The following is a 26,727-nucleotide window of genomic DNA, read 5'->3' on the forward strand; positions in this document are numbered from 1 at the left end:
TAGTTTTTACTTTCTTAATTTATTTCACTTAAATGTTTTAACGCTTTCTTTTTCTATAAGCACCCATCTCTAGCCAAAAGTATCAATCCTTAGACCACTGAGGGGTCACCACCAGGTGAAAGTGAATTTATAAAAGTAATCAGAGGACTTGATTCGGAATCCCTTCTCAGCTGCATAGGGCTGGTAAGAAACACAGTACCCCTGAGCTTCAATGTCCATTTTGACACAATCCAACAGGTCAGTGATGGCTGGCGATGCCTTCCAGGGCCCGAACTTGACCACTGATCTCTTGTCTGTCTCCAGAGTCTGTAAGGCATCAAGGCAGCGAGCGGCATCCTCCTCAGTCCGTACTGCACATACCACTACACCAGAACATCGAGCTGCCACAGCCTCTGCTCTGGCAATCCGGATCATGAGCTCAAGATTCTCATTGTATCCTGGTACTCGGAGCAAGAACTGCTTCCTGGCTACCTGCTCACCAAAGATCTGGGGTGTCTCCTCTAGGAGCTTGACCAGGGGTTGGATCTCATAGAACTGGGCTTCTCTATATACCTCTGGGATGCTGTGTGTAGGCAGCTGTCCACTTCGGAGATAGTCTAGGATGGGCCGAAAATGGGTGCCTGGTCGATCAATGAAGATTCTGCCTTGGGAATCAGGCCGAGGAGGCTTGGACATATTGAACATTTCTGCCAGCTTGGAGCCTGGGAATTTTTTCAGGGTGCCCACGGTAGTGGTATACAGTTCACCCCCCACATTCAGTTCAACAACAAGTGACATCTGTAGGTAATCAGAGAGGACTATTAGCACCTTGATTTCACCCAACAATTTCATGACACTTTCTTTTTTATTTGCAAAATATAATCTATAGTGTGGCAGAATGAGCACTAATGTTTGAGTATAAGTATAAAGTTCTAGCTGGGAATATATAAAGTATAAATATCCTGGGGAAATCAGCTAATCTTTCTGATTCTCAGTTCCATAATTTGTTGGATTTTTAAAAAAGAAGGAGGAATAATAAAATGAAATTTAATAGAGATTGATGTAAAGTCTTACACTTTGATTACCAAAAAATCAGGTTCACAAGTGTTAAAAGGAATGAGGTATAGCTAGCTAGAAATAGTTTGAAAAAGATCTTGGGGTCTCAGTGAACTGGAAACTCAATAAAAGTCAACAGTGTGATATGGCAGCAAGGAAATTAATGCAACCTGAGGCTACGCTAAAAGAGGCAAAGTGTCCTAAACTAGGCAGTTTATATGGTCCTGCTTTATACGATCTGCCCCAGTCAGACTCCATCTAGAATACTGTGTTCAGTTCTGGGTATCACATTTTAGAACATAAATTGACAAACTGATATGTGAAAAGAGGAGGGTGATTAGATGTTTATAATTTCTTAAAAGGATCAGTTAAAGGAATTAGGGATATTTAACTTGGAGAGTAAGACTCAGGGGAGAACTCATAGCTATCTTCAAGTATTTCAAATACTGTGATATGGAAGAGGGAATAGTCTTTTTCTGCTTAGCCCTAAAGGGCAGAACTATGAGTAATGGATGGAAGTAGCAAAGAGAGAAATTTAGATTTAGCATAAGGGAAAACTTCTTAACAATTAGGGCTATCAAAAAGCTGGGAGTTCCGCTTCCGGGAGCCAAGACGGTGGAGTAAAAGGGTAGTCATTCTCACTCTCCCCTATCAACCTCTGAAAACCCAGAAAATATCACCCGAGAAAAAAACCCTGGAACACCTGAACTAGAAGAAAGACAGGGAGTAGCAGTGCAGCAGCCCAGCAAATGAGTCTCCCAGTGCCTCAGCAAATAAGGGAAGCAGCACTACAAAAGGCCCCAGGCAGATAAGTACCCTGCAGCATTCATCTGAAAAGAGCTGAAGAAAGCAACCTAAAGTCTTCCTAAAGTCCAAGCCTGGCTGATCCCAGCCTGACACCAAGTAAGCTGTTAGAACCTCCAACTGTCAACCAGGAAGAGATCCTGAAGCCCAGGTGATACAGCATGCAAACACCAACACCTGGACCTCCGAGTGCCTCAGTGAGGGCGGGGGGAACCGGTGGAAACCAGCTCAGAAAACCACCAGGTGCCTAGGCACTCTACCACAAAGGAATCTCCCAGTGCATTAGCAGAAAGGAGGGAGACAGCACTGCAAGGGGCCCCAGGCAGATAAAAGCCCTGCAGCACCCATCTAAAAGGAGCTGAAGAAAGCTAAAGTAAAGGAAAGGAAAAGCAGGCAACTTCTGCTGTAATAGGATTTTCTGTCTTTTCCTGTAATGTAATTTGCCCTTGTCTGCCTCTTCCTTTCTCAGTACATTTTCTAAGATCAGACTAATCCACTTACTTGGATCTATTTAACCCACTTGATTAGATTTTTTTTATCATTACATCAAAGTCAACTAATATCCACCCCCCTTTATGTATACTCCTTTAACATGGTGTAATAACAATACAGTTCTCAAGAGTTGCAATTGTAGGGATGGAAGGGAAGGAAGAAGTGGTAGGAGATAATAGAAGGGAGGAGAGACTGAAGGAGGCGGTGGTCAAAAGCAAAGTACTGGTGAGGAGGGGAAGGGAGAGAGGAGAAAGAAAAGCATAAACAGGGGGGGAAAGGATGGAGAAAAAGACACAGATAGTAATCATAACTGTGAAAGTTGAATCGCTATCTTTTTTTTTCTCTTCTGTTGAGTTTTGTTTCTTCTTTCTGATGGTTCCTCCTATTGGTTTTAATTTTTACTTACAACTTCACTAATGTGAAAATATGTTTAATAGGAATGTAAATGTATAGCCTATATCACATTGTGCACCGTCTTGGGGAGGGTGGTGGGGAGGAAGGGGGAGAAAAATTTTAAACTCAAAAGCATATGGAAGTGATTGTTGATAAATCAAAATAAATAAAATATGCAAAAAAAAAAGAAAAAAAGAAAAGCTGGACTGATTGCCCCAGGAGGTAATAGGATAATAGATCTGGAGCTAAAATTGACCTCAGAGACCATCTGTAGTGTAATGTTGTACAGATGAGGAAAATGAGGCGCAAGGAGGTTAAATGACTTGTTTAAGGTCACACAGGTAGTTTCAAAAACAGGGTTTGAACTCAGGTCCTCTGACTCCAGAATCTCTTTCCACTATTCCACAATTCATGGGTTCCTCCTTACTAGAAATCTAAAGTCAAAGACTGGAAGAAGTATGTATGGTATAAAGAATATATGGTATATGGAGAGTATCTATAGAGGGTATGTGGTATATGGATTATACTAGAAAACTTCAGAGAACCTTTTCCATTTTTAACTTCTGTGATTCTGAGATAATTTTATGCTACCTACTTCACAGGAATGTGATGAGGAAAGGACCTTTATCACTCTTAAAGCACTATAAATGTAGGTTACATAAGCTATAAACCTAGGTACTGGGTTTATAAGTAGATTATAAGTAGGAACAGGCACCATGCTCATTAGCATGGGAAAAAGAGACCCAGAGACAAACTGAGTCACTTAGGCTCCCCTAGCAAGACAGCTGTGAAACCAGCACCAGAATCTAATTCCTGAGATCCCATCCTGAGGGTGCCTCCATTTATATTCCTGGTCAAAAATAGAGTCCCTCAGTCACCAGGAATCATTATCAAGTGAAAGGGAACTTTTAGAAGTAGACATAGGACTTTATTTGGAATGCCTTCTCTTGGTGTAGAGCTAAGAACCAAGCTTTGTGGAATATCCAAAGTCTGGGGCCAAAATGAGATAAATGGGCCAGGAAACCAAGACACAAGAAGTAATCAGAGAGAGGAGAAAAACCAGGGAAGTGTTGGATCAGGGGAAACCAAAAGAGGAGGGATTTTCACAAAAAGGAGGTGACCAGCAATGTCACACATATCGAAGACAGCAAGTAGAAGAAAGGCCCAGGATTTAAGATGTTCCAAGAACAGACAAAACTTGAAGCCATTGCTAAACAAGTATCTACTACATCACATGAAATTAGAATAACAGGAAATACTGGGGCTTTCTTTTTTTTAAACTTGTGCTCTCAGCTTAGGGCCAATGAATATTTTCCTTGAGAATGAAAAGTTGAAATTCAGAATTAATATTAACTCGGAAAAGCAAGCATATAAAATTTAGGAAAGGAATCATATACAAACTTGTACAAATGATCACAGGAAGGATGTTCTTCTAATAAGAATATAGGAGGTGTCCCATGAACGTTTCAGAAGGAGGTGGGTAAATGCCTTGTTCCCCTTCTGTCTCCTTGACAAGATGTCTGAGTCCTAGATAGTTGAGTAGTTAGAATACTTGGCTTGGAATCAGGAAAACCTGAGTTCAAATCTGGCCACAGACACTTACTGGTGTGTAACCCTAGGTAAGTCACTTAACCTCTGCTTGTCTCAGTTTCGTCAACTGTAAAATGGAGATAATAATAGCACATACCTCCTAGGGTTGCTGTGCAGATCAAATGAAATAATATTTCTAAAACACTTAGTACAGTGCCTGGCACATAGGTGTTTAATAAATGCATGTTCCTTCCTTCTGTATTGCCCATTAGCATGGTCTGTTCTGGTCTTAACTCAAGTTCTCAGGTTCTGAGTTAGCTGACATGACACTGATGATGAAAATCACATCCGATAAAAGCCTTAGTCTTGGCCTTCAAAAGAGGGGTCATCTCAGGAAAGGAGGAGCCAGTGCCAGATGGAGGTACAGACCAATGTGGAGATACAATCCAGTGCAGGATCAGAGACAAGCATCTGGAAGAAGGTCAGTGCATCCATGTAGCCCCAGTCCAGGAGAGAAGGAACCAGCAAGAGAGATGCAGAAGGAGAGGAGTCATTGCCAAACAAAGACATAAAAGGAGGGGCAGCTAGGTGGTGCAGCAGATGGAGCTCTGGCCTTGGAATCAGGAGGACCTGAGTTCAAATCCGACCTTAGACATGACACTTACTACCTGTGTGACCCTGGGAAAGTCACTTAACCCTGATTGCCTCACCATAAGGCAAAAAAAAAAAAAGACATAAAAGGAGATGAGGAACCCTTATTAGACAGAAGTATAAAGTGAAGAATGATACGTACAGCAGGAACCATAATTCTGAGAAACAACCCTATTCAGTCTCTTCACTGATACTGTGGGTTACATAGATTCTGTAGATTCCAAGGAGGATGGGACTCACAAGGGATAGGGTTGCTGGATTTCCTAGCAACCTTGAGTTCCCTCCTGGACAGTTCAACTCATAGACTATTAAAAAAACACAAACCTCAGGGCGGTTAAGTGATACAGTGGATAGAGCACCAGCCCTGGGATCAGGAGGACCTGAGTTCAAATTTGACCTCAGACACTTGACACTTAGTAGCTCTGTGACCCTGGGCAAGTCACTTTCTCCACACACACACACACACACACACACACAAAGAAAAGCCTCAGCAGGTACTACCAAGCTGCAAAGGCCCTGTGTGTTTAGGAGATAGGGTAGGATAGTGAAAAGAAAAATACATCTAGAGTCTGAAGAGAACTGAGTTCATATCCTGGCTCTAACAGCATGTTATTAGCTGGGTAACCATGAGCAAGTCATTTAACTTCTCTGAGACTGGTTATCTCCGTATAAAATGGAGATAAAAATTTGTGCCCTCTGAAATACCTGTTCCATAGGCAATAAGCTTCCCTTCATCTTAAATCGATTCTTTTCCCACTCCTTCCATCTATTAGCTCTTATTGAAACCTAGCTGCCCCATGATGACGCAGCCTCCTGTACTAGCTGCACCAAGTCTAGCCTCTCTACCTGCCAAAGCAACCTCATTCCAACCTGTCTCCTTCAACAGATTGCCCCCTCTGTCATCCCCACTCTTTCACTTGTTTTCACTCTCTCCCTCTCTCCTGGCTCATTTCCTACTGCCTACAAACATGCCCATGTCTCCCCTATCCTGAAAAAAACTCTCACTTGATCTGCCATCTCTGCTAATTATCATCCTAGATCTCATCTGCCCTTTGTAGCTAAATGCCTTAAAAAGGCTATTAAAATATGAGCCTCTAGTTTCTCTTTTTAACCCCTTACAACCTGGCTTTTGACCATATCATTCCACTTAAACTGCTCTCACCAAAGTCACTAATGACCTCTTAGTGGCCAAATCCAATGGCCTTTTCTCAGTCCTCATTCTCCCTGACCTCTCTGCAACCTTGGACACTGCTGATCACTCTCTCCTCCTTGATACTCTCTTCTCTCTAGGTTTCAGGAAAACGCTCTCTCCTGGTTTTCCTCTTACCTGTCTGACCACTCCTTCTCTGTTTCCTTTACTGGATCCTTCTCCAGAGCATGCCCTCTGACCCTAGGTGTCCCTCAGGGTTCTGTCCTGGGCCCTCTTCTCTTCTTCCTTCAAACTACTTCACTTGGTGATTGCATCAACTCCCATGGATTTAATTACTATCTCTATGCTGATGATTCTCAAATCTAACTTTCTTGCCCCAATATCTCTGCTGACCTCCAATCCCTCAAACACCCTAGCTGTTATTCCTCAACCTACTTCCTTCCCATGAGCACTCCTCTACCCTACCTCAGTCACACACAAAATACTGCTGAACAAAGGTGGAGAAAATCACACAACTGTTCTGACTAGGTCCATTATAAATTAATGTTATACCACCTCAACTGGGCCTTGACTGCTGCTAGGCAATCCTTCTAAACCTGCCTTATTAACTCACTATCCCATTCTCCACAGCAGCTCTTCCAAACCTTTTCATCCCTTTTCAAACCCCACATGGTTTCCCCTTCCCTCTTCCTTCTCAACTGAGAATTCATATTTTATGAAAAAATTGAGGCCATTCATGATGAACTCCCTCTTTTCCCCTCTTCCTTATCTATTACTCAGGTACTTTCTGCCGCTTTCTCCTACTTCTCTCCTGTTTCACATGATAAAATTCCACCTTCTACAAGAAGCCTTGTAGGACACTTTGTAGGCCCTTAGTAGATGTTTAATGTTTTATTTCAATCAATCAACATTTATTAAACTCCCACTATGTGCCAGGCACTGTGCTAATTGCTAGAAATATAAAAAGTAACAAAAGACAGCCCCTTCCCTTAAAGAACTTGCAATTTAACAGAGGAGAGACCATACAAATATGTACAAATAAGCTACAGACAGGATAAACTGGAAATAATCAAAAGAGTAGAGGTCCTGGAATTAAGAGGGGTTGGGAAAAGCTTCTCATACATTTTAAATGCTTCACAAACTTTAGAGCACTTTATAAATGTGAATTTTTACAACTGGTCCATTGATAGATTGTGAGCCTATCATCCAAGACCAGCCTAGGCTTTTCACCAGAATTTTCACTTTGGGATTAATTTTGGTCATAGATCTTCATGTTTTCTACTAAAAATTGGAGGATTTGAAGTCTGCAGCAAAAGCAGGAGGGCCCACCCCAATGAAATTATAGATCCTTGAAAAATCACAACCTGCCCACTGTCTGAGGACATTATGTCTGGTAGGGAGCTGTTTTGATCTGAAACAATAGTCCAGATCATAGAGTTAAACTACTTAACAGTACGGGGTACATGGCTAACAAAATATTTCACCACCACAAAAAAAAATCACTGTGCTGTACTTAAAGCAGCAGTAATCAATCTTGTAAACCTGCTTTATGAAGAGCTCTTGTGGTTTAAAATATACCTTCATCCTTGGGCTAAGTTGCACGGAAAGGAGGCAGAGGAATATACTTCTGCTACAGTCTCAGACATTGCCCTGTTCTCACATCCGATTTTCTTGGTCTATGGTTTCTTCCTCCAAAATGATGATATTTTACTTAGATGCTCAAATAATCTCAGTGGTGTGTATATATACTTTCTTAAAGCGCTATATAAACATTAGTTATTATTATCTCTGTAACAGTTGATATTCTTCACCATCCTAAAACATTCAAAACTGCAGGTAACCAAAGTGTAACAAGACATATGGAGGGTGTTTAAGAAAACTGCATCAGACTGCTGCCAAGAATGCTTCAAAGCATGCTAGATTAAAAAAAAATCAGATGCAACCTAACTGCTCCAGAGAACTGTGTTGCCATGGGCAACCCTAACTAGCACAGGGCCTAGGGAAGGAAAAAGGAGGTAGCTGTCTATGAGAGGCCATTCTGGACTTGATGGGGCAGTATGGCTCCCAAGCCACACACTTGAACAATAACACAGCAATAAGAAAAAGAATCACAGAGCATTGCTAAACGTATATAGTTTTCAACTACAAAGCTCAAAGCACAATATCAGGGTTATTTTTTTATTATTCATTATATCCCCTATATGAAGTAGACAGGTAAAGGTGGAACACACACTGAAGTCACATTTTAGAATCACAGAATGTTTGAACTGGGAAAAAACTTAGAGATTATCCAGTCCAACCCCTTCATTGTACATATAAAGGAACTAACACCCAGAGAAGTTAAATGACTTGCCCCAAAACACACAGCTATAGTGTCTGAGGCAAGATTCAAACCCAGGTCTTTCTGATTCCAGGTCCAACACTCTGTCCACACTTATTTGTCCTCCATTTTAAAAAGGACCAATGACACCATAGGGTAATGTCTTGACTGTGCATGAATTGGATTTACATGAGGCAGAGTTTCACAAACTCATCAGCTTCACTCTCTCTTCCAGAGTCATCTAAGTCCAGCAGCAAGACAAAAGTCAGAATGACTGGCAATGGGCCAAGATGCAGTTGATGACCTTGGCATCTTTGAAAACTGAACAAGCTCTAAGCGAGCTCTTCACATCCACCTTCATGGCCATTGGAACAAGTTGTTCTTATCCACCCAGTCAACTGGGGGAAGTCTTCACCTGCTTGGGGTAGACCACCCCCTAACTCACTGATGGGTCAGACCTGTCAAAAACCCTCAACCTTGTTAACCCATCTGCAGAGACAGTTTTACCAGGGTGTGGCTGCTGAGCATGCCACAGCTTCTAGGAGCCATTAGTGAGAGTAGGGTGAAGATGGACAACCAAGGTGGATGAGCAGCCCTGAAAAGGGCTTGGCAACCCTCACATCAGAGGTGCTAGTCCTCCCTGAGAACCCCATACACCCCTAGAAAGGCAGAATCGTCAATAGAATCTGACCTTGGAGCCAGGTGAGTCTGGATTCTAATCTTGCCTCAGACACATACTTGGTGTGTGACCCTGGGCAAATCCCTTAACCTCTCAGTACTTCCAGACAACTTTGTAAGACTATAAATTTTAGAAGAATGAGTACCAGAGAATTCCTCACAGTTATAAGATCGTAGAGATGTTGTGGGAAAAGGGCTTTGTGAGCAGCGTGGCATTGTAAAACATTAGATTTGAAGTCTGAAGACTGGGGTTCAAAATCTTGACTCTTTTTTTTTTTACAGGTATAAGTGCTCTAAATCCAATTATTCTATAACCATAAAGAACTATCTATGTGAATGATTATCATCATTATTAGAAAACCCTGTGCTTGTTACTGTGAGGAGAAAGGAGATAAGGGGAGTCTATGGATTGTTTTCAGATCGGAGGGGGAGATGGGAGGATCCTCCCTAGAAGATCTGGTAACAACTCACCAAGGACCCAACCTTGTTTTTATCACCTATAAGAAGTGGGTTCTCCCTGACTTCTCTAACTCAAGGCACACACCCTTAGTTCCAAATCACAGAATTTCAGTGTTAAAAGGGACCTAAAAGGTCTGGTCCAACACATACTGAAAAAGGATTCCTGCTGACAAATCTAGTGGTATACCCTGGCAACCTCAAGTGAAGGAGAACAGTTCTTCCTAAGGCAGTCTATTCCACTTTTGTATAGCTCTATTTGTTATAAAGTTTTTCCTGACATCAAGCCTAAATCTGCCCCTTTACAGCTTCCACCTACAACTCTTAGTCTTCTTTACAGCCAATCAGAAAAAGTCAAATCCCTCTTCCTTATGAGACATTGAGGTGGGGCAGTGGATAAAGAAATGGGCTGGGAGTTCAAAGAGGACCTCAGATACCAGTCATGTGACCTTGGGCAAGTCACTTAACTTTTGCCTCAGTTTCCTCAACTGTAAAATGGGGATAATAATAACTTCTACCTCCCTAGGTTGTTTTAAGGATCAATTGTAAAGCACTTAGCACAGTGCCTGGCACTTAGTGGGTACTTAAAATGCTAGCTATAATAATTATTATTATTATTATTAGGTATTATCTTTCACATGAAAGTCCTTCAAGTCCCCAGGTACAGTCATCAGTCATGTTTCCCTAGGTCTTCTCATCTCTTGCACAAACATCCTTATTTTCTTTGATCAGTCCTTCACTTTCATGATTGCTCACCTCTTATCAATGTCCTCTCTAAAACGTGGTGCCCAGGATTAAATGCAATACTCCATATGTGTCCTGATCAGAGCAGACCACAGCAGGATGATCACTTCTGTTCCTAGATGCTACATCTCTCTTAGACCACACTGTCAACTGACATTGAGTTTTCACAAGAAGTCTCTGTATTTTTCAGATAATCTGTTGCTGACCCATGCTACCCCTGTCTTGTATTTGTGGAGCTGATTTTTTTTAACTCACTGTGCAAGACTTTCTGTTTATCCCTACTGCATTTCATTTTGTTGGATGCAGCCCAATGTTCTAGCCTACTGAGATCTTTTTGAACCTTTGTCATTTAGTGTAGGAGTCATCCTATTCAGCTTTGGGTCACTGGTGAATTTGATGGTGATATTATCTATGCCTTTATCCAAATGATAATAATGTGAAAACACAAGAGCAAGCCCAGATTCCTGGAACACTCCACTGGAGACCTTCCAAGTTAGCAGCAAACCTCTAATGACTTTTCTTGGGTTCCCACCATTAAACCACTGCCAACCCCCCCTAACAGTACTATGATTTACTCCAATCTCTTCCACAAGGTTAGCAAGAGAATTTTATCAACACCATTAAAAACCTCCCATAGTCAAAGTAAGAGGAGGGAATGATGCTCAATACAGACTAGAGGAGATATTCTGATAAAATTCAGACTACAAAACAAAAGAAACACTGTGGTAGGACACTGCACAGTGTGAGTCTCTCGCCATTATTTCCCCTTTTCATAAGAGTGAAAACTTATTCCCCATTACTAGGAAACTCTTTGGCATTCCATTGAGACAATGTCTACTTTAAACAATTACCAAAGTGCTTTTAGTCACTTCCTTACAGCGATTGGTGAATTCCTAGCCAGAGAGCCTGGAGAATTCTGAAGGGCCACAGCCATTAAATTGGGCTGACTGGGCTTTCTCTCGACCAGGCCGGAGGGGGTTGGGGAGTCAGGATCTGCTTCTTCCGGAGAGGACAGCACCCTTAGGTTGTCTTTCCTCCGACCTGGCTAGTAAGAAAAGATTTCAGGAGCAGGAGGGGAGCGCAGAGTGCTTGCGCCTGTGCGCTTGGAAGAGGCGAGTGAGTGTAAGTGTGTAAGTGTGTAAGTGCGCAGGGCAGTAAGTGTGCTTAGTCGTGTAGTTGTGCTTGTGTGCGGGCGAGGCGCGTGGGAATACGTGCCTGCAGGTGCAGGAGAGAGAGAAGGGTTGACAGAGAGTACATGTGAGAGAGAAGGAAGGAGGGAGAGCAGAGGGGTGGCCAAAAGCCAAGGTGTCAGCGAACATCCCGCAGCCCGGGCCAAGGGGAGAGTAAGGCACAGACTGGAGCGAGAACGAACGCGGCTCCCAGGTCCCTTCAGCCAGCTGAGCTCACCGTCTGTAGCGCCGCGGGCTTCCCCGGGGGTCGAGGCTCGGCCATAAAACTCATCCCTCTTCTCTGGAAGCTCCCCGGACTGGGTGCGGGCTGGACCGGACTGGCTGGCACCTGTCCTGCGTGGCTGAGCTCTACCAGCTGCTGCTGGTGCGGCCTTGGCAGCCCAGCCCGGCCAGGTGAGAGGGGTGGGGTGCAGCCTAGGGGAGGAGGCTGGAGGCGGAAGCAGTCCTGCCCGTCCCTCCTCAGAGCCAGGAGCATCGGGCGTTAAGAGCTGCGGAAGGCTCCTTAGCTGCCGCTCCTGGGGCAGAGCAGGCAGGGTAAGGGTTGTAGGGGCCCAGGACCGGGCACTAGCACCGCTGTAGCAGGAGGTTCTGCGTCCAAGGCTTGGCTCTGTGACCTTGAGCGAATGCCTGTCCTCTGCCTGTCATCCTGATCTGTAAAATGTAGACGAGATTCCCAGGTTCCTTCCAGCGCTGAGTCCTATGGCTATCGTAGCGCTTTTGAATATTGTATTGAATATTGCTGTGACTACCGGCTTTCCTCCTGCTCTTCAAGTTTATAAAGCTCGTACCTCTCAAATACCCGTTTTACAGAATAAACCTTCTTAAGTTAGCCATGGCCCCAGACGTGTTATGGCAGCGCCCCGATTCCAGCCCAAGCACCCCAGCTACAGACCCAGTACTCTTTCCGCACTTCGTTGCCTCCCAAAAGTAGAGTGTGCAGGCCTTTCCAAAAATGCTACCTCACAGTAGCTCTGTGACGTGAAGAGTACACCAATTATTATCTATCCCCATTTTACAGATGAGGAACAGACTGATGATACTGGAATGAACAATGACTTGCCCAGGGTCACACATTAATAGTTTCATGCAGTGGGAAACTGGGCGGGATTTGAAGGTGGAGGCCCTGGGTTTGAATTTGAACTTGGCCATTTACTCCCTATGTGACCTAGGGCAAGTCTCTTAATCTCTCTGAGTTGCAGTTACTTAAATCTGTGATCCCAGCTCTAAATCTATGATCCTGTGGTGTTAGGTGTTGAAGCTCAGATTTGTATTTGTAGAATAGGTCTCCCGTCTGTCAATTAACATTTATTTAGCACCTACCACGTGCCAGGTACTCTGCTAAGCACTGGGGATAGAAAGAAAGCAAGACAGTTCTTGACTCCAAGGAGCTCACAATCTCATGACAGAGAGAACATGCAAACAACTATTTATAATCAAACTATATATAGAAAAAATAGAAAATAATTTAAAGAGGGAAGGCATTGGAAGTAAGGGAGATCAGGACAGGTTTCCTGAAGAAGGACTTTATCTGGGACTTCAGGGAAGCCAGGAGGTGGAAATGAGGATGAGAAGAGGACAGAGAGCATTCCAGGCACGGGAGACAGCCAGAGAAAATGCTGGGAGCTGAGAGATGGAGTGTCTTATTCTTGGAACAGCCAGGAGGCCAGTGTCACTGGATGGAAGAGTATGTGAGGAGCTAGGAGCAAGCAAACTGGAAAGGTAGAGGGAGCTAGGTTATGAAAGGCTTTCTCTGCCAGAGGATTTCGTATTTGATTCTAGAGATGATAGGGAGATACCGAAGTTTATCGAGTGGGAGGTGAGGTTGGTAATGGTGGTAGTATTACTCTGATTTTCCAAATGTGGAAACTGAGCTTCTGAATTAACTGAGGTTAAGTGACTTTGCCAAGGCCTCACAGCTAGTACATTTATCAGAGCTGGGATTTGAGTACAGGTCAGCATTTTTCCAATAAATATGTTGAACATTTACCAAGGTTTTGATGGTATATGAATGAATCAACTTTCCTCACAACAACCCTTTGAAGGTCAATCTCTCCTCAGCTCCATCTGTTAAACTTCTCTTCCTTTAATACCCAGCTGAAATTCTGCCTTCTCCATGTAGTCTTTCACAATGTCCTGAGCAGAAAGTGATCTTTCCTTCCTCAGATTTTCTTATAGCAATTTATCTGGACCTCTCCTTTGCACCTATCACTTTCTACCTTCTAGCATCCCATCCTTATTAAAGAATGCAGTGCATCCATTAAAGCCCCACTCAGACACTGCCTTTTCCATAAAACTTTCCCTGATCCCCAGTCAGTAACAACCCTTCCCCTAACAGAGCACATTCTACTCAACATGTAATATTGTGCATAATTGATATCCAAATATGTATCTTATTCCCAAATCAGACTATGAATTCCAGGAGGGAAGGAAACATCTTATTTCATAGCATAGAACAGCACTTTGAGCATAGTTCAATAATAATTTATTAATATTTGAATTTAATTTGTATACATGTTGGAATTCCCATTCAATTGTAAATTTTTATTAGAATCATAGAATCTCAGATCTAGAAGGGATTTTAGAGGCTATCTTAGTCTATGTATCTTAAAAGGAATTTCTACAAGATCCTTTTCAAAGATCCTCTACAAATGGTCCTCCACTTAAGCCTCCACTTAAAGATGTCCCATGATGTGGACTCTCGATAGAACCCATTTAATTTGTGGACAGCTCAGTTAGAGACTTTGCCTTAGGTCAAGCTGAAATTGTCTTTCTGAAACTCTCATCCTTAGATCTGAGTTCTGCCACCTAGATCCAAACAGAGCTATTAAGATTCCTCCCCGTGGCAGCCCTACAAAAGTGCTTTCTAGTTACGATTCTCTAAGTCTATGAATACTTGAAGTTATCAATTCTGTTCCCCCTAAGTCTTCTCTTCTCAAAGCCAATCATCCCCAGGTCTTTTAACCAATCTTGTAAGCTATGGTTAACAGTCCTGTCACCGTCCTGATCATTCTCTAGTATATCAAGGTCCTTCCTAAAATGTAGCATCCAGAACTGAACCCAGTACCCTGAATGTGGCCTGAACCTGGTAGAGGCCTGTGGAGCTATCGACTCGCTCCTTTTGGATAGGAAGCCTCTCTTAATGTAGGCCATGATTGCATTAGTATATATCACTTTTCACATTGGTATCCCCATCACTGAGCACTGAGAAGTGTTTGTGGAACTTAATATAATTTTACAGAAGGATAAACCAAACTTCAGAAAAAGTTAAGGAGCTTGCTCAGGGTCACACAGCTAGTTAGCATTAGAGTCAGGTCTTTTAACTCCAATTAGAGAGCATTTTCCATTGCAGGAAGTCTGCTTGCCTTGTCTGAGATTTTAAGGAACAGAGACAGAGCTCCATTCTCAGTTATGGATGCTATAAGAACTGGTCTGTGGTAAACAGCAGAAGGCTGGACAGATTTCATGTGCCCAGGCTGCCTTACCACGTAAACCCTGGTTCTGAGTCTTTGTTCTTGTTTTGAGAGATGAAGTAGCTCACATGATAGTCCCAGGCCACCAGCCCTGGCCAGAATGGCAAGTCTGATACTGACAGACCCTCGCTGGTTAGGGTACATGGTGGTTTCATTCTCTGGAGAATGAAAGGAACTGGAGCCCAACCTAGAATAACCCAGTACCCACTGAGTATACCTATTATGTGTAGAATAGGTGAGGGTAAGCTCAGGGGTTGGTGGAACTCTTTGATGTTAAGTGCTACACTTGGAGATCTGTCAGTCATTCTGGCGGTCTCTGTGTCCCTTCTCCTCTTTTTGGGAGAAGATCCTATCTAAGAATCCAATGAGACAATAGGCATGGCCACACTTTGTAAACAGTAACACTCCATAGCCATCAGGGTTTATCTCAGCCAAGTTTGTTAAATATCAGTGAAATAACTCTAATGGTGAATCATCAATCAGAAGCCACACTAGTTCCTCTTCAAGATGAAAAAAAAAGGCCAGTTTCTTGTGATATTGAGACTTGGGTGGCTCCAACTGTAGGGGAGGTGCCATTATCAGACTTCTTAAATGATTCCATGGGGTTCCTTAGGAAAAGAGAGGACTAAGTGATGGACTTGGAGTCTGAGCTTCAGTTTTCTCACCTGTCAAATGAAGGGCTTAGACTAGATGATCTCTAAGAAGGCAGTAGGGTACAGTGAAAGAATACTGGCTCTGGAGGCAGAGGTCCTGAGTTCAAATTGGACCTCTAAAGCTTACCACCCCTGTGACCTTGGGCAAGCTACTTCAACTTCTCTAGTACTGTTTCCTCATTTGCAAAATGAGAGGATTTGACTAATTTGACTAATAGCCTCTTCCTGCCCCTTCCAGCTCTGATTTAACACTATGATCTGGGTTCAAATCCTGCTACCTCAGTTTCCTCATCTATAAAATGAGGGAGTTTGACTAAGTGACCACTAAGGTCCCTTACAGCCCTGAATCCTATGACCATTAAAATGCTCACACATGTACGAGGTGGAAAATGGGAGAATTGTACAAGTTCTCTTGCTGAGGGATGGAAAATTCATTTTTTATTTTAGCTCCCTAACCAGTCAACAAAATGGATTGCTAGTTACTTAAGATTTATTACTCTATCCACTGTGCCACCTAGCTGCCCTCGTGGAATGGGCAGATGAGAACAATTTGTTCCAATTGCCATGAAGATGGCTCAAGCAGGCACTGTGGAGTACTTAGAGCTTGGTCAGACATCAAAGACACCACTGCATCCCAGGCCATCACCAGTCATCTTGACTTTTGTCCTGCCACTGGACTTTGATGTCTCTGGAGGAGAGATTGAGACTGGCAACTTTGTGCATCTCTGCCTCACAAATCCAATTCATGCGCAAGTCAAGACATCTCCCCATGATGTCATTGTCCTCTTCAGAAACAAAGGATGAATGAATAACATGAATAACATGATCCTCCCTAAATTATCTTGTATTTACTTATTTTTTTATATGTTGAATTCCTGAATAAAATGTAAGCTTCCTGAAGATAGGGACTGTTTTCAGTTCTGTTGGTGTATCCCCACTGAGTACCTAGCATATAATAATAGTAATAGCTTTAATATAATGCTTTAAGCATTTTTTTTTTGCAAGGCAGTTGGGGTTAAGTGATTTGCCCAGGGTCACATAATTAGTAAGTGTTGTGCCTGAGGCTGGATTTGAACTCAGGTCCTCCTGACTCCAGGGCCAGGGCTCTATCCATTGTGCCACCTAGCTGCCCCAGTGCTTCAAGTTTTGGAAAGCATTTTGCAAATATGATCTCATTTTAGACTCATAACAGCCCTATGAAGCAGGTGCTATTTATTCTTATTTTGCGTATAAGGACACTAAGGCTAACAGAGGGTAAGTGACTTGCCTTGGGTCACACAGCTAAGTAAATGTCGGAGGGAGGATTTCAACTCAGGTATTCCTGATTGGAAGTCTAACACTGTCCTATCTACTGTACCACCTAGCTGCCTCATTAATGCTTGCTGAAATGACCTGAATTGCAGGGGATGTGAGCTGACATGAGAGGGGGAAGGCCCACTGATGAAATCATGGCTCCTTAAAGAATTACCATCTGGAGTAATATAAAAATCATTGATCTTCTCTGAGCCACACTTTCCTCATGTATAAAAGAAGAATAACAACTTTTGCATTATTTATTTTATAGGGCCATTGAGAAGAAAACATTTTTGTAAACCTTATAATATGAGAGAAACAGGATCTATACTATTCCCATATGGAAACCATTCTCTTCTTAGCCAGGGTGGTAGGCCACTGCCAACAGACAGAATCTTGGGGTCCATAAAGAAAGAATCTTTTGTTGAGGCTGGCTTTCTGTTAACAGGTTGCCTGTAGCAACCTTCCCCCATAGTCCAGACAATGCAAACCCAGCACTCCAGCATCTTATTAACGAGCTAATCTTATTGACTGGTCTGGCCAGCTCAGACACAAGGAATCTTTGTGATCCTGGCTATTGGGTATTCCCACGACAATCAGCAAAGTTCCTCTTTCTTCAACTCTGTCTCTAACCGTAGGTAAAAGCAGAAAAGGAAGAAATACAGAATACCACAGTTGGAAGGGACTTTCGGAGGCCAAATAGTCCAATTCATAGTTCAACAAGGATCCCCTCTACCACATACCTTACCAGTGGTTATTCAGCCTCTGCTCAAAGACTGCTAGTATAGGGGAACCCCCTGCCTCCTGAGGCACCCCATTCCACTTTTGAAGATACTAATTGTTAAGAAGTTTTCTTTTTTGCTATGAAAGCTTCCTAAGGCTTTTTCTTTGCAACATCCATCCACTGCTTTTTTTTTTTTTTGCAATTGGGGTTAAGTGACTTGCCCAGGGTCACACAGCTAGTGTCAAGTGTTTGGTCTGAGGCTGGATTTGAACTCAGGTCCTCCTGATTTCAGGGCCAGTGCTCCATCCACTGTACCACCTAGCTGCTCCCATCCACTGCTTCTCATTCTGTCTTCCTGGTCCAAGCAGAACAAGGCTATTCCTCTCTGGAAGGAAGTCTTTTCTGTTCTATACAAGATAACTTTGACACAGGCTCAGCACTTCTGGGACCTTTCCTTATCCTTGTCTTCATTGTTTAGTCCATAAGGGCTAGTCTAATTCACGAACCTCCCTCCACCCATTAAGGAATAGTGGGGTCCGGCTAGACCACTGACAAGGGCAGACTTCAAGAAACAATGCCAAACGTTCTCTGAGCCAAACAAAGAGTATAGTATTGAGAATGAGGAGTGCTAAGCTCATCTAGGAGTGGTCAACCTATAACGTAGACCTGGGTTTTTTTTCTGTAGAAATTATCTTATAGAAACTTATTTCCTTCTTCTTCTTGTTGATATTATTTAATTTGAGGTATTTCTTTTTTTGATGTGGTGAGAGGGAACAAGCTAGAGACATAATCTCTCACCTGCACCATCTTGCTGGACGCTTTCTTGTTACTACATTTTCAAATACTTTTGTAAGCCCTGAATGGAAGAAATGTTATTCAAGTTTTGACATAGAGTGCTCCATTCTTCCCATGTACTTAATGGTTAGGGCAGCATATTTGGAGTCAAAAGACCCAATATCTAGTCCTGGTCCTCCAGTAAATTACAGTATAACTTGGACAAGTTGCTTTATGTTTCTGAGATTGTTTCCTCAGCTGTAAGATGGCAGTGGTGGAGAGAGAGATGATTAAATAATCTCTAAAGCTCCTTTTATTTGATGTTCCAATATTACATAGATTCCTTCTATCTCCAATATCTTATATCCTTTGCCAGATCTAACATTTTGTGATTGGTGTAATTTGGAATATGAGATGTGATGAGAAGGCAATGTTGAAGGCCAGGCTTCATGTTTACAAATGGGCTGTCTCCCTCAAAATAAGTCCCTTGGGAGACATATATACTTAGTTCAATGAGACTACTATTGCTCAAAATATTGGGTAGCTTCTCTTTGAGAATGGCTGCATTATGATCCATGTGGGACCACCAATATCCTTGTTTATGGTCATATTTCCTTTAAAAAATCTCAAAAAGTACCAGCAGCTTGACCATAGTCATTAACTGGACTTGGCTATAGATTACTTTGAGATATGAAAAAAAATCAAATCCATCCTCCAAAGGGAGAAATATTCACAAAAGAAAAAAAAGGAAAGATTCACCACCAAAAGGGTATTCAGAAGAGTGCTACAGAATCTGAGATCACTCTTTGAATAAATATTCAGCACTTGCTCTGTGCAGGGACTGAGCTAGGAAATTTAAGGGATTCTGATTTGGCTAAAAAGTAGGACACGTTAAAAAGAGGGTAGGAATATAAAAAACAAGTTTGGCCCCAAAGAAGAGATGTGAGAAGACACTTGCCCCACTCTTTCGTAGAAATTAAGGTCCATCAGCATGGAACATTGCATATAATGTCATATTGTTGTTGTTTGACATATTGACCAGTTTTGATTATTTTTTCTCTTCTTTTTTTTTAAAAATTATTTTTCATAGGTGATGGCTGTCTGGGAAAAGGAAAAAGGGGTACATGGGAAATCTAGACAATGTAAAAACATGATATCTATAGAATGATCTCAATAGCAATCTTTTTTTTTTTTAAAGTCAATATAAATTAAGAGGATAGGGAGAGAAGGCCAAAAATGTAAGATGGCATCCTATTCTGGAGCCTTGAATCTGCGTTCAGGGACTTGGATTTCATTTAGCTGGATTGTACGTTATAGGTAGCCATTTAAGGTCTTTATTTAAGCAGAGAAACATCATAATGATAATCACTCACATATATGTAGTACTTTAAGACATATTAGCTCTAATAAAAAAAAAGGGAAAAGAACCTACATGTACAAAAATATTGATAGCAGCTCTTTCTGTGGTGGCAAAAAACTGCAAATTGATGGGATGCTCATCAATTGGGGAATGGCTGAACAAGCTGTGATATATGAATGTAATGGAATACTATTATTCCATAAGAAATGGTGAGCAGGTGGATTTCAGAAAAACCTGGAAAAACTTACATGAACTGATGATAAGTGAAGTGAGCAGAACCAGGAGAACATTGTACACAGTAACAGCAATATTGTACGATGATCAACCATGACTAATTTAGCTCTTTTCTGTCATACAGTGATCCAAGACAATTCCAAAGGACTCATGATGGAGAATGCTATTCACCTCCAGAGAAAGAACTGTTGGAGTCTGAATGCAGATTGAAGCATACTGTTTTTACTTTATTTCTTTCATGATTTTTTTCCTTTTGGTTTGTTTCTTCTTTTACAGCATACAAACACACAAAAATATGTTTTACATGATTGCACATATATAACCTATATCAAATTACTTACTGTTTTAGAAAGGGGGGGAGAGGGAGGGAGAAAAATTTTGAACTCAAAATTTTGTAAAAGCGAATGCTAAACAAAACAAAACTTATAAGGAAGCAAAGAAAAGACAGATGGCTCTCAGCATGATGTTTAGTATTTATTATATAGGCTTTCTTGAAATGTAAATTCATTGCTGTATATTTTGAATCCTCTCTCATGTTCTGCTGCGCACATAGCAATGATTTTTTTCTTTTCTTATTTTGTATTATTTTCATTTTAGTATTTAAGTTCCTTTTTTCTTTGCTTATTTTGTATTTAGGTTTAAAATAAAATAATTTACAAATAAAAAAGAGAATGCTAAAAATTGTCTTTAACATATAATTGGGAAAAATACTATTAAAAATGACTAATCCCAGCAGCCCCACCTGAAACAATAGCAGAAACATTTTTGTTCCAGGTATGGACGTTTTTGACAATAAAAAAAGTCTGCCTAAGAAACAACCCAAATTAAAAAAACAAAAAGACATAGTAACTCTATTAGTACAAAGCAATAAAGTTTTAAAGTGAGATATATTATTTCATTTGAGCCTCAGAACAATGCTCTGATGTAGGTATTACAATATTAACTCCATTTTATAGATGGGGAAACTGAGGCCACAGGACTAAGGTAACATAGCTAGTAGATGTCAGAAGTGGAATTCAAACCCATTTCTTTCTGACTCCAAGTTCAGTGCTCTGTCCACTCTATCTTCCTCATTTGCTATGGTGCTTTTCTGATGAACAATCTTGGGAAATAGGTGGCACAAGTACTATTATTCCCCTTTTGCAGAAGAAGAAACCAGGGCTTAGAGAAGTCCAAAAGTACACAGAGGTCAAGTGTCAGAGCCAGGTCTTGAACCCTAGTCTCCTAGATCTAAGCTGAGCACTCTTTCTCCTTGGGGCTGTTCTAGGTGTGTGGAGAATGGATTGGAGAAAAGAGACTTGAGGCTAGTGAGACTAGTGCAAAGTCTGGTAGGGTAGCCTGGGAAAGAGGAATTGTGAATGGGAACCAGGGTGGTGGCCAGAGGGTGGAAAGCAGGGACACACGGAATGGACCTTTTGGAGATAGCAAATCCCAAAGAGGAATACCAAAAAATGGTCTGAGTAATGGCAACTTCTGTGGAATCAGTGTGCTGCCTCCCAAAGGAAATAGCTTGAAGGGGAAACCTTCATGTGGAGGCAACGTGATTTAGTGGAAAACTATTCACTTTCCAGTGAGGTGGCCTAGGTGTTAGTCCTAACACCATCACCTACCAGCCACGTAGCCTCAGTCAGGTCATCAGCCCTCTTTGTCTTCTGCCAAGTAAAAGGGCTGAACTAGACCAAAGGGTCCCACCCTTTTTTATGTGTCATGGATTCTTCCGAATATTGTTTTTAAATGCATACCATAAAATACACAGGATTTCAAAGAAAACCATAGGTTAGTGATAATAAAGATGCATGATTTCCCCCCAGCCAAGTTCAAGGATCCCCTGAAATCCATTCCTGAAATCCAAGTTAAAAACCTCTAGACTAGATGATCCCTAAACTCTCCTCCAGCCATTCCACTTTGAACATAAGTTCTGATCTGTTTGTTAAAAAACCAGTTGTGTGACTTTCTAGTCTTACCTCCTCTAAGTCTTGCCAAACCTGGGATAGAAGGGCTTCCTCCAAACAAATTTTTTCTCATAGTCTCTCCTGGAGTAAGAACCCAGGCTTCCCTCTCCTCTTATGAAGTTAGGGGTTCCCCTAAAGTTGTGATATCAGACTTCGGTCAAAAGGAGGACACACCCTTCCCATTTCTTTCCTTCTCAGCCGCCTGAGTTAATGTTGATCAAGTGAGAAGATATCACTAAAAACACTAGAAAAGTAGGAAGAGGAGAGGCAGAATGGGATAGTGGATAGTGAATTGACCTCAAAGTCAGGAATGAGTTAAAAACCAACCTCTAAAACACACCTCCTGTGTATCCAGGGGAAAGTTACTTATCTCTCAGTGCCCCAGGCAGCTGTCCAAGGCCATAAATTATGCAAGAAGTATCTATCTCTGTTGGTAGAGGGAGGTTCACTCAGGGGAAAATTCCCACTACCAATAAATTCACAAATCCAGTGACTTAAGAAAGAAAGGAAGGAAGAAAAGAAGAAAGAAAAAAGAAAGAAAAAGGAAGGAGGGAAGGAAGGAAGGAAGGAAGGAAGGAAGGAAGGAAGGAAGGAAGGAAGGAAGGAAGGAAGGAAGGAAGACAGACCAATAAAAGTCTCCTTTCTGCCTTCTAAATGTCTAAGTCCTGATCATCCTTTAATGCTCATCTCAAATCCCACGTTCTCCACGGAGACCTCCCTTAGTGATTACTAGATTACTAAGTGATCTTGCTTTTCTCTGAACTCTTACAACTTAAATTCCAGACCACATAACTCAGCCCTTAGCTACATACTGTCCCATACTTAGAAGCTCCCTAATCACATTACTTGTGTTCCCTTTTCCTCCTCAGATCATAGGATCACAGCTTTAGAGCTGCGAGGGACCTCAGGGGTCATGTAGCCTAATCTTCTGATTTTAGAGAGAACAGAGCTAAGTCCTAAATAGGTTTAATACTTGCCCAAGTAGTAAGGATGTTAAGTTGGAGAGTACCTAGAGGAAGGCAACAGAGATGGTGAAAGACCTTAAGATTGTGCCATATGAGGATCACTCGAAAGAACTAGGGATTCCCAGTGGTGTGTGTATGTGTGTGTGTGTGTGTGTGTGTGTGTGTAGAATCTGGAACTGAAAATAAAATAAAATTGAATTTAAAGAAAAGAAAAAAATTAAGATAAAAAAAGAAAGAACTAGGGATATTAAGCTTAGAGAAGAGAAGACTTATGACTTGTTCTGCTCAGCCTCAGTAGGCAGAACTAAGCAAAGAGTGGGAAGTTTCAGAGGGGAAGATTTAGACTTGATGTTAGGAAAAAAACGTTCTAGCATGTCATAAGTATCCACGAATAAAATGGGCTCTCAGGATGTAGTCTGTGGGTTTCTGCTTGCTGGAGACACCAGAATATTGCTCCAGGAGACAAGACATTTTACTGCAGTCTTTTTTCCCTACTGATCTTGTCCCAGGGCCTAGACCACCTCTCTCTTTTTTAAAATAATATTTAATTTTTCATGGGGCAGCTAGGTGTTGCAGTGGATAGAGCACCAGCCCTGGATTCAGGAGGACCTGAGTTCAAATGTGGCCCCAGACACATAACACTTACTAGCTGTGTGACCTTGAGTCACTTAACCCCATTGCCTGGACTGCCCCAAAAAATTATATTTAATTTTCCCATTACATGTAAGGACAATTTTTGGCATTCATTTAAAAAATGTTTGAGTTCCAACTAAGATAGTAAGCAATTTAATATAGATTCTACGTGTTCAATAATGCAAAACCATATTATAGACCACCTCTTCATGTGTTAAGGAGAGACATGGGAAAAGGGTTAGACTTGTTTTGCATGGCCTAAGAGGAAGGAGTTAACTCAGAATTACAACAAGACAAATTTAAGCTTGGTATCAGAAAAAACTTAATTGATGAGTGAACATAAATTTATTAAGTATCTATTATATGTCTGCTGTTAGGGATACAAACACAAACGTGACCCAATTTCTATCTTAGAGGATTTTAAATTTTATAAGGAGATACAAGGCATTTAAACAATAGGGCCAAAAAAGGAAGTTTTAATATGAGCAGTTATAGAGATTGTGAATAGGACCACAGGGCAATAAATTGTCACACTCTGTCTAGTAGCAATGGTATCATTGATTTGCTTACCATTAGCAGAGTAAGAAAAAGAGGTAGAGGAGGAGGGATGTGGGCACAGACAGCATGGCAGGGCAGAGAGCCAGATGCCCCCACTGAATAGGTCTAACAAAGAGAGCTATTAAAAAAAAAAACTGGAATGGTCTGTTTTGGGAGGTAGTGAGTTTATGCTCCCTGCAGAACGCTTGGGTGAGTCCCAGCTTAGCCACTTACTTACTACCTGGGGGGCAAGTCATTTGACCTCTCTGGACCTTGGTTTGCTCATCTTTAAAATAAGAGGGTTAGACTATAAAAGGACTAATTAGGGGAAGATCTCCCCATCTGCTCTGGCTTTGATGCTTCCTTTCTGGAGGTGATTATCTCCAACAAGTTGTTGCAAAGATGACCCAATGGAGGTGGACCTGAATCTAGGGGCTCTCAACCTCTCCAACTTAACAAAGTTACTGCTAACAGAAATTGGGGAAAATATGTGCCACAAGTTTCTCTGATAAAGGTTTAATTTCTAAGATATATATGGAACTGAGTCAAATTTATAAGAACAAAAAGTATTTCCCAATTGATAAATGGCCAAAAGATATGAAGAGACAGTTTTCAGAGGAAGATATCAAAGCTATGAATAGCCAAATTTAAAATGCTTTACATAACTAATAATTAGAGAAATGCAAATTGAAACAACTCTGAGGTACCACCTCACCCCCATCAGATTGGCCATGATGACAAAAAAGGAAAATGACAAATGTTGGAGGGGCTGTGGGAAAACAGGCATGCCAATGCACTGCTGGTGGTTCTGGGAACTAGCCCATCCATTTCAGAAAGCAATTCAGAATTATGCCCCAAAACTATTAAACTGTGTATCCCTCTGACCCAGTGATACAGTGACTAGATCTATACCCAATGAGACTGAAGAAGAAAAGAAACTATATGTACAAAATATTTATATCAGCTCTTTTTGTAGTACCAAAAAATGGGAAACCAAAAGAACTAATTGGGGAATGGCTGAACAAGTTATGGTATATGAATGTGATGGAATACTATTATGGGGTAAGAAATGATGAAGGAGATTGTTTTTCTTTCTCCAAAAATCTTGGGAAGACTTTTATGAACTGATGCAAAGTGAAGTAAGCAGAGGCAGGAGAAGAATTTATACAGTCTCAGGGATACAGGAAAGATCAACTCTGAAAGATTTAGTAACTCTGATCAACACACAATGACCAACCATGATTTCAAAGGACTCAGGATGAAACATGCTATCTCCATGTGGAGAGCTCAAAGGGCAGATTTAGCATACTTTCTTTCTTTTTTTTTTTTGGCACATGGCTAATGCAAGAATTTGCATGACTCTATATATTTGGAATGGTTTTCATTTTACTTTATTTTACTTTACTTCTCAATGAGTAGGGGAAAGGGAGAAAGGAGGGAGAGAATTCAGAACTGAAAATAAAATTGAATTGAGAAAACAAACAAAAGAAAACCCAACAACAAAGTTACTGCCAAAGCTGGGAGCACCCGTCTCAGGATCACCATGCAGTCACCTTTGTTCAGAGGAAGAAAAACAAAGCAGAAGGGGCCTCTAGAGATTCGAGGACCAAAATCAGGCTTATGGAGACCAAGACAGTGTAGTCACCATTGCTGCAGGGGAGGGAAGTGAGATCCCCCTCCCTCCCCTCTCAAATGAGTCAAATGAGCTTGAAGTGTCTTGTCACACCTGACAGATGGAGAAAACAATAGCAGACATCATCTTTTTAAAAATCTACTAAATGGGGAGCTTTTCCTGCTCAGTAAACAAATCTCTTTGGCACAGGACCTCATCACAGAGACCTCTGTTCTCACATGCTCTTTAGCCTGGTTAGGGGCAGCTAGGTGGCGCAGTGGGTAGAGCACCTGGCCTGGAGTCAGGAGGACCTGAGTTCAAATTGGACCTCAGACACTTGATACTTCCGGGTTGTATGACCCTGGGCAAGTCACTTAACCCCATTGCCTAGCCAAAAAAACAAAAACAAAATAAAGAAACCAAAAAAACCCCCAAAAAGTAAAAGTAGCCTAGTGTTGGGAAGTACCCCGGCCAAAGCATATCAGGAGTTTCTGCTGATTATCCTCATTACACATGCATCTGTATCTTACTGTCCACCCTACACACACACACAACACACACACACAGCACCCACCTGGCTTAGGGTTGAGCACATAGGAGATCAGTAAATGTTTGTTGAATGAGAAAGTGCTGACTGGCATCAGTTACTCACCTGAGGTTTAATGTGAATCATTTGAGGACAAACTTAAGCAGAAACCTTGGTGCAAGTATTTCTGATTGTCTCGTGGCTTTGCTGCAAGTAAGTTATCTCAGGTCCTCCACCCATGTACATGCAGCCACACTGGCACAATGAAGAAGGTAATCACCAGTCCTGAAATCAATTTTTTTTCTTGTTTGTTTCCCTGAATTGGCCCACCCCTGTGTGTTCCTGTGGTGCAGTGCAAACAATTCCTTTTCCTCTTGTTGGCAGGCCAGACAGTGAGTCAAGCATTGTGGCTGTCAAAGGCTTATGCTAGTTCTGTGCAGAGCCTTCCTTAGTGCCCCCTGGTACTGCTTAAGTGTGAGGCCAGAGATGGCCCAGACAAAGGCTGACCCCAAGAACCCTCCATGGAGCAAGATTGTGATCTGGGCCAGGGC

General features: G+C 41.8%; 1 protein-coding gene across 2 annotated transcripts; it reads right to left on the minus strand.

Annotated features, from left to right (window-relative positions):
• KCTD14 (potassium channel tetramerization domain containing 14) lies at positions 1 to 26,727 on the minus strand. 2 transcript variants are annotated; one of them, XM_020989499.2, is made up of 2 exons: positions 26,303 to 26,727; positions 1 to 777 (listed from the first exon to the last, which is right to left on the minus strand). In XM_020989499.2, exons 1-2 carry the CDS (start codon positions 26,321 to 26,323, stop codon positions 106 to 108), a joined length of 693 nt encoding a protein of 230 aa, XP_020845158.1. In that variant the 5' UTR covers positions 26,324 to 26,727; the 3' UTR covers positions 1 to 105. The 2 variants fall into 2 exon arrangements, with proteins under 2 accessions (XP_020845158.1, XP_020845157.1); XM_020989498.2 differs by lacking the exon at positions 26,303 to 26,727 and adding an exon at positions 11,661 to 12,081.

The sequence above is a fragment of the Phascolarctos cinereus genome, unplaced genomic scaffold (genome assembly GCF_003287225.1).
Source record: "Phascolarctos cinereus isolate Bilbo 61053 unplaced genomic scaffold, phaCin_HiC Scaffold_726;HRSCAF=1367, whole genome shotgun sequence".
NCBI lineage: Eukaryota > Metazoa > Chordata > Mammalia > Diprotodontia > Phascolarctidae > Phascolarctos > Phascolarctos cinereus.

Coding starts and splice junctions, on each gene's coding strand:
- KCTD14 (XM_020989498.2), bottom strand. CDS start 11,918: ATGCTCCTGGCTCTGAGGAGGGACGGGCAGGACTGCTTCCGCCTCCAG. Junction 778..11,660: donor AGCCCGCGGCGCTACAGACG/GTGAGCTCAGCT, acceptor GATTACCTACAG/ATGTCACTTGTTGTTGAACT.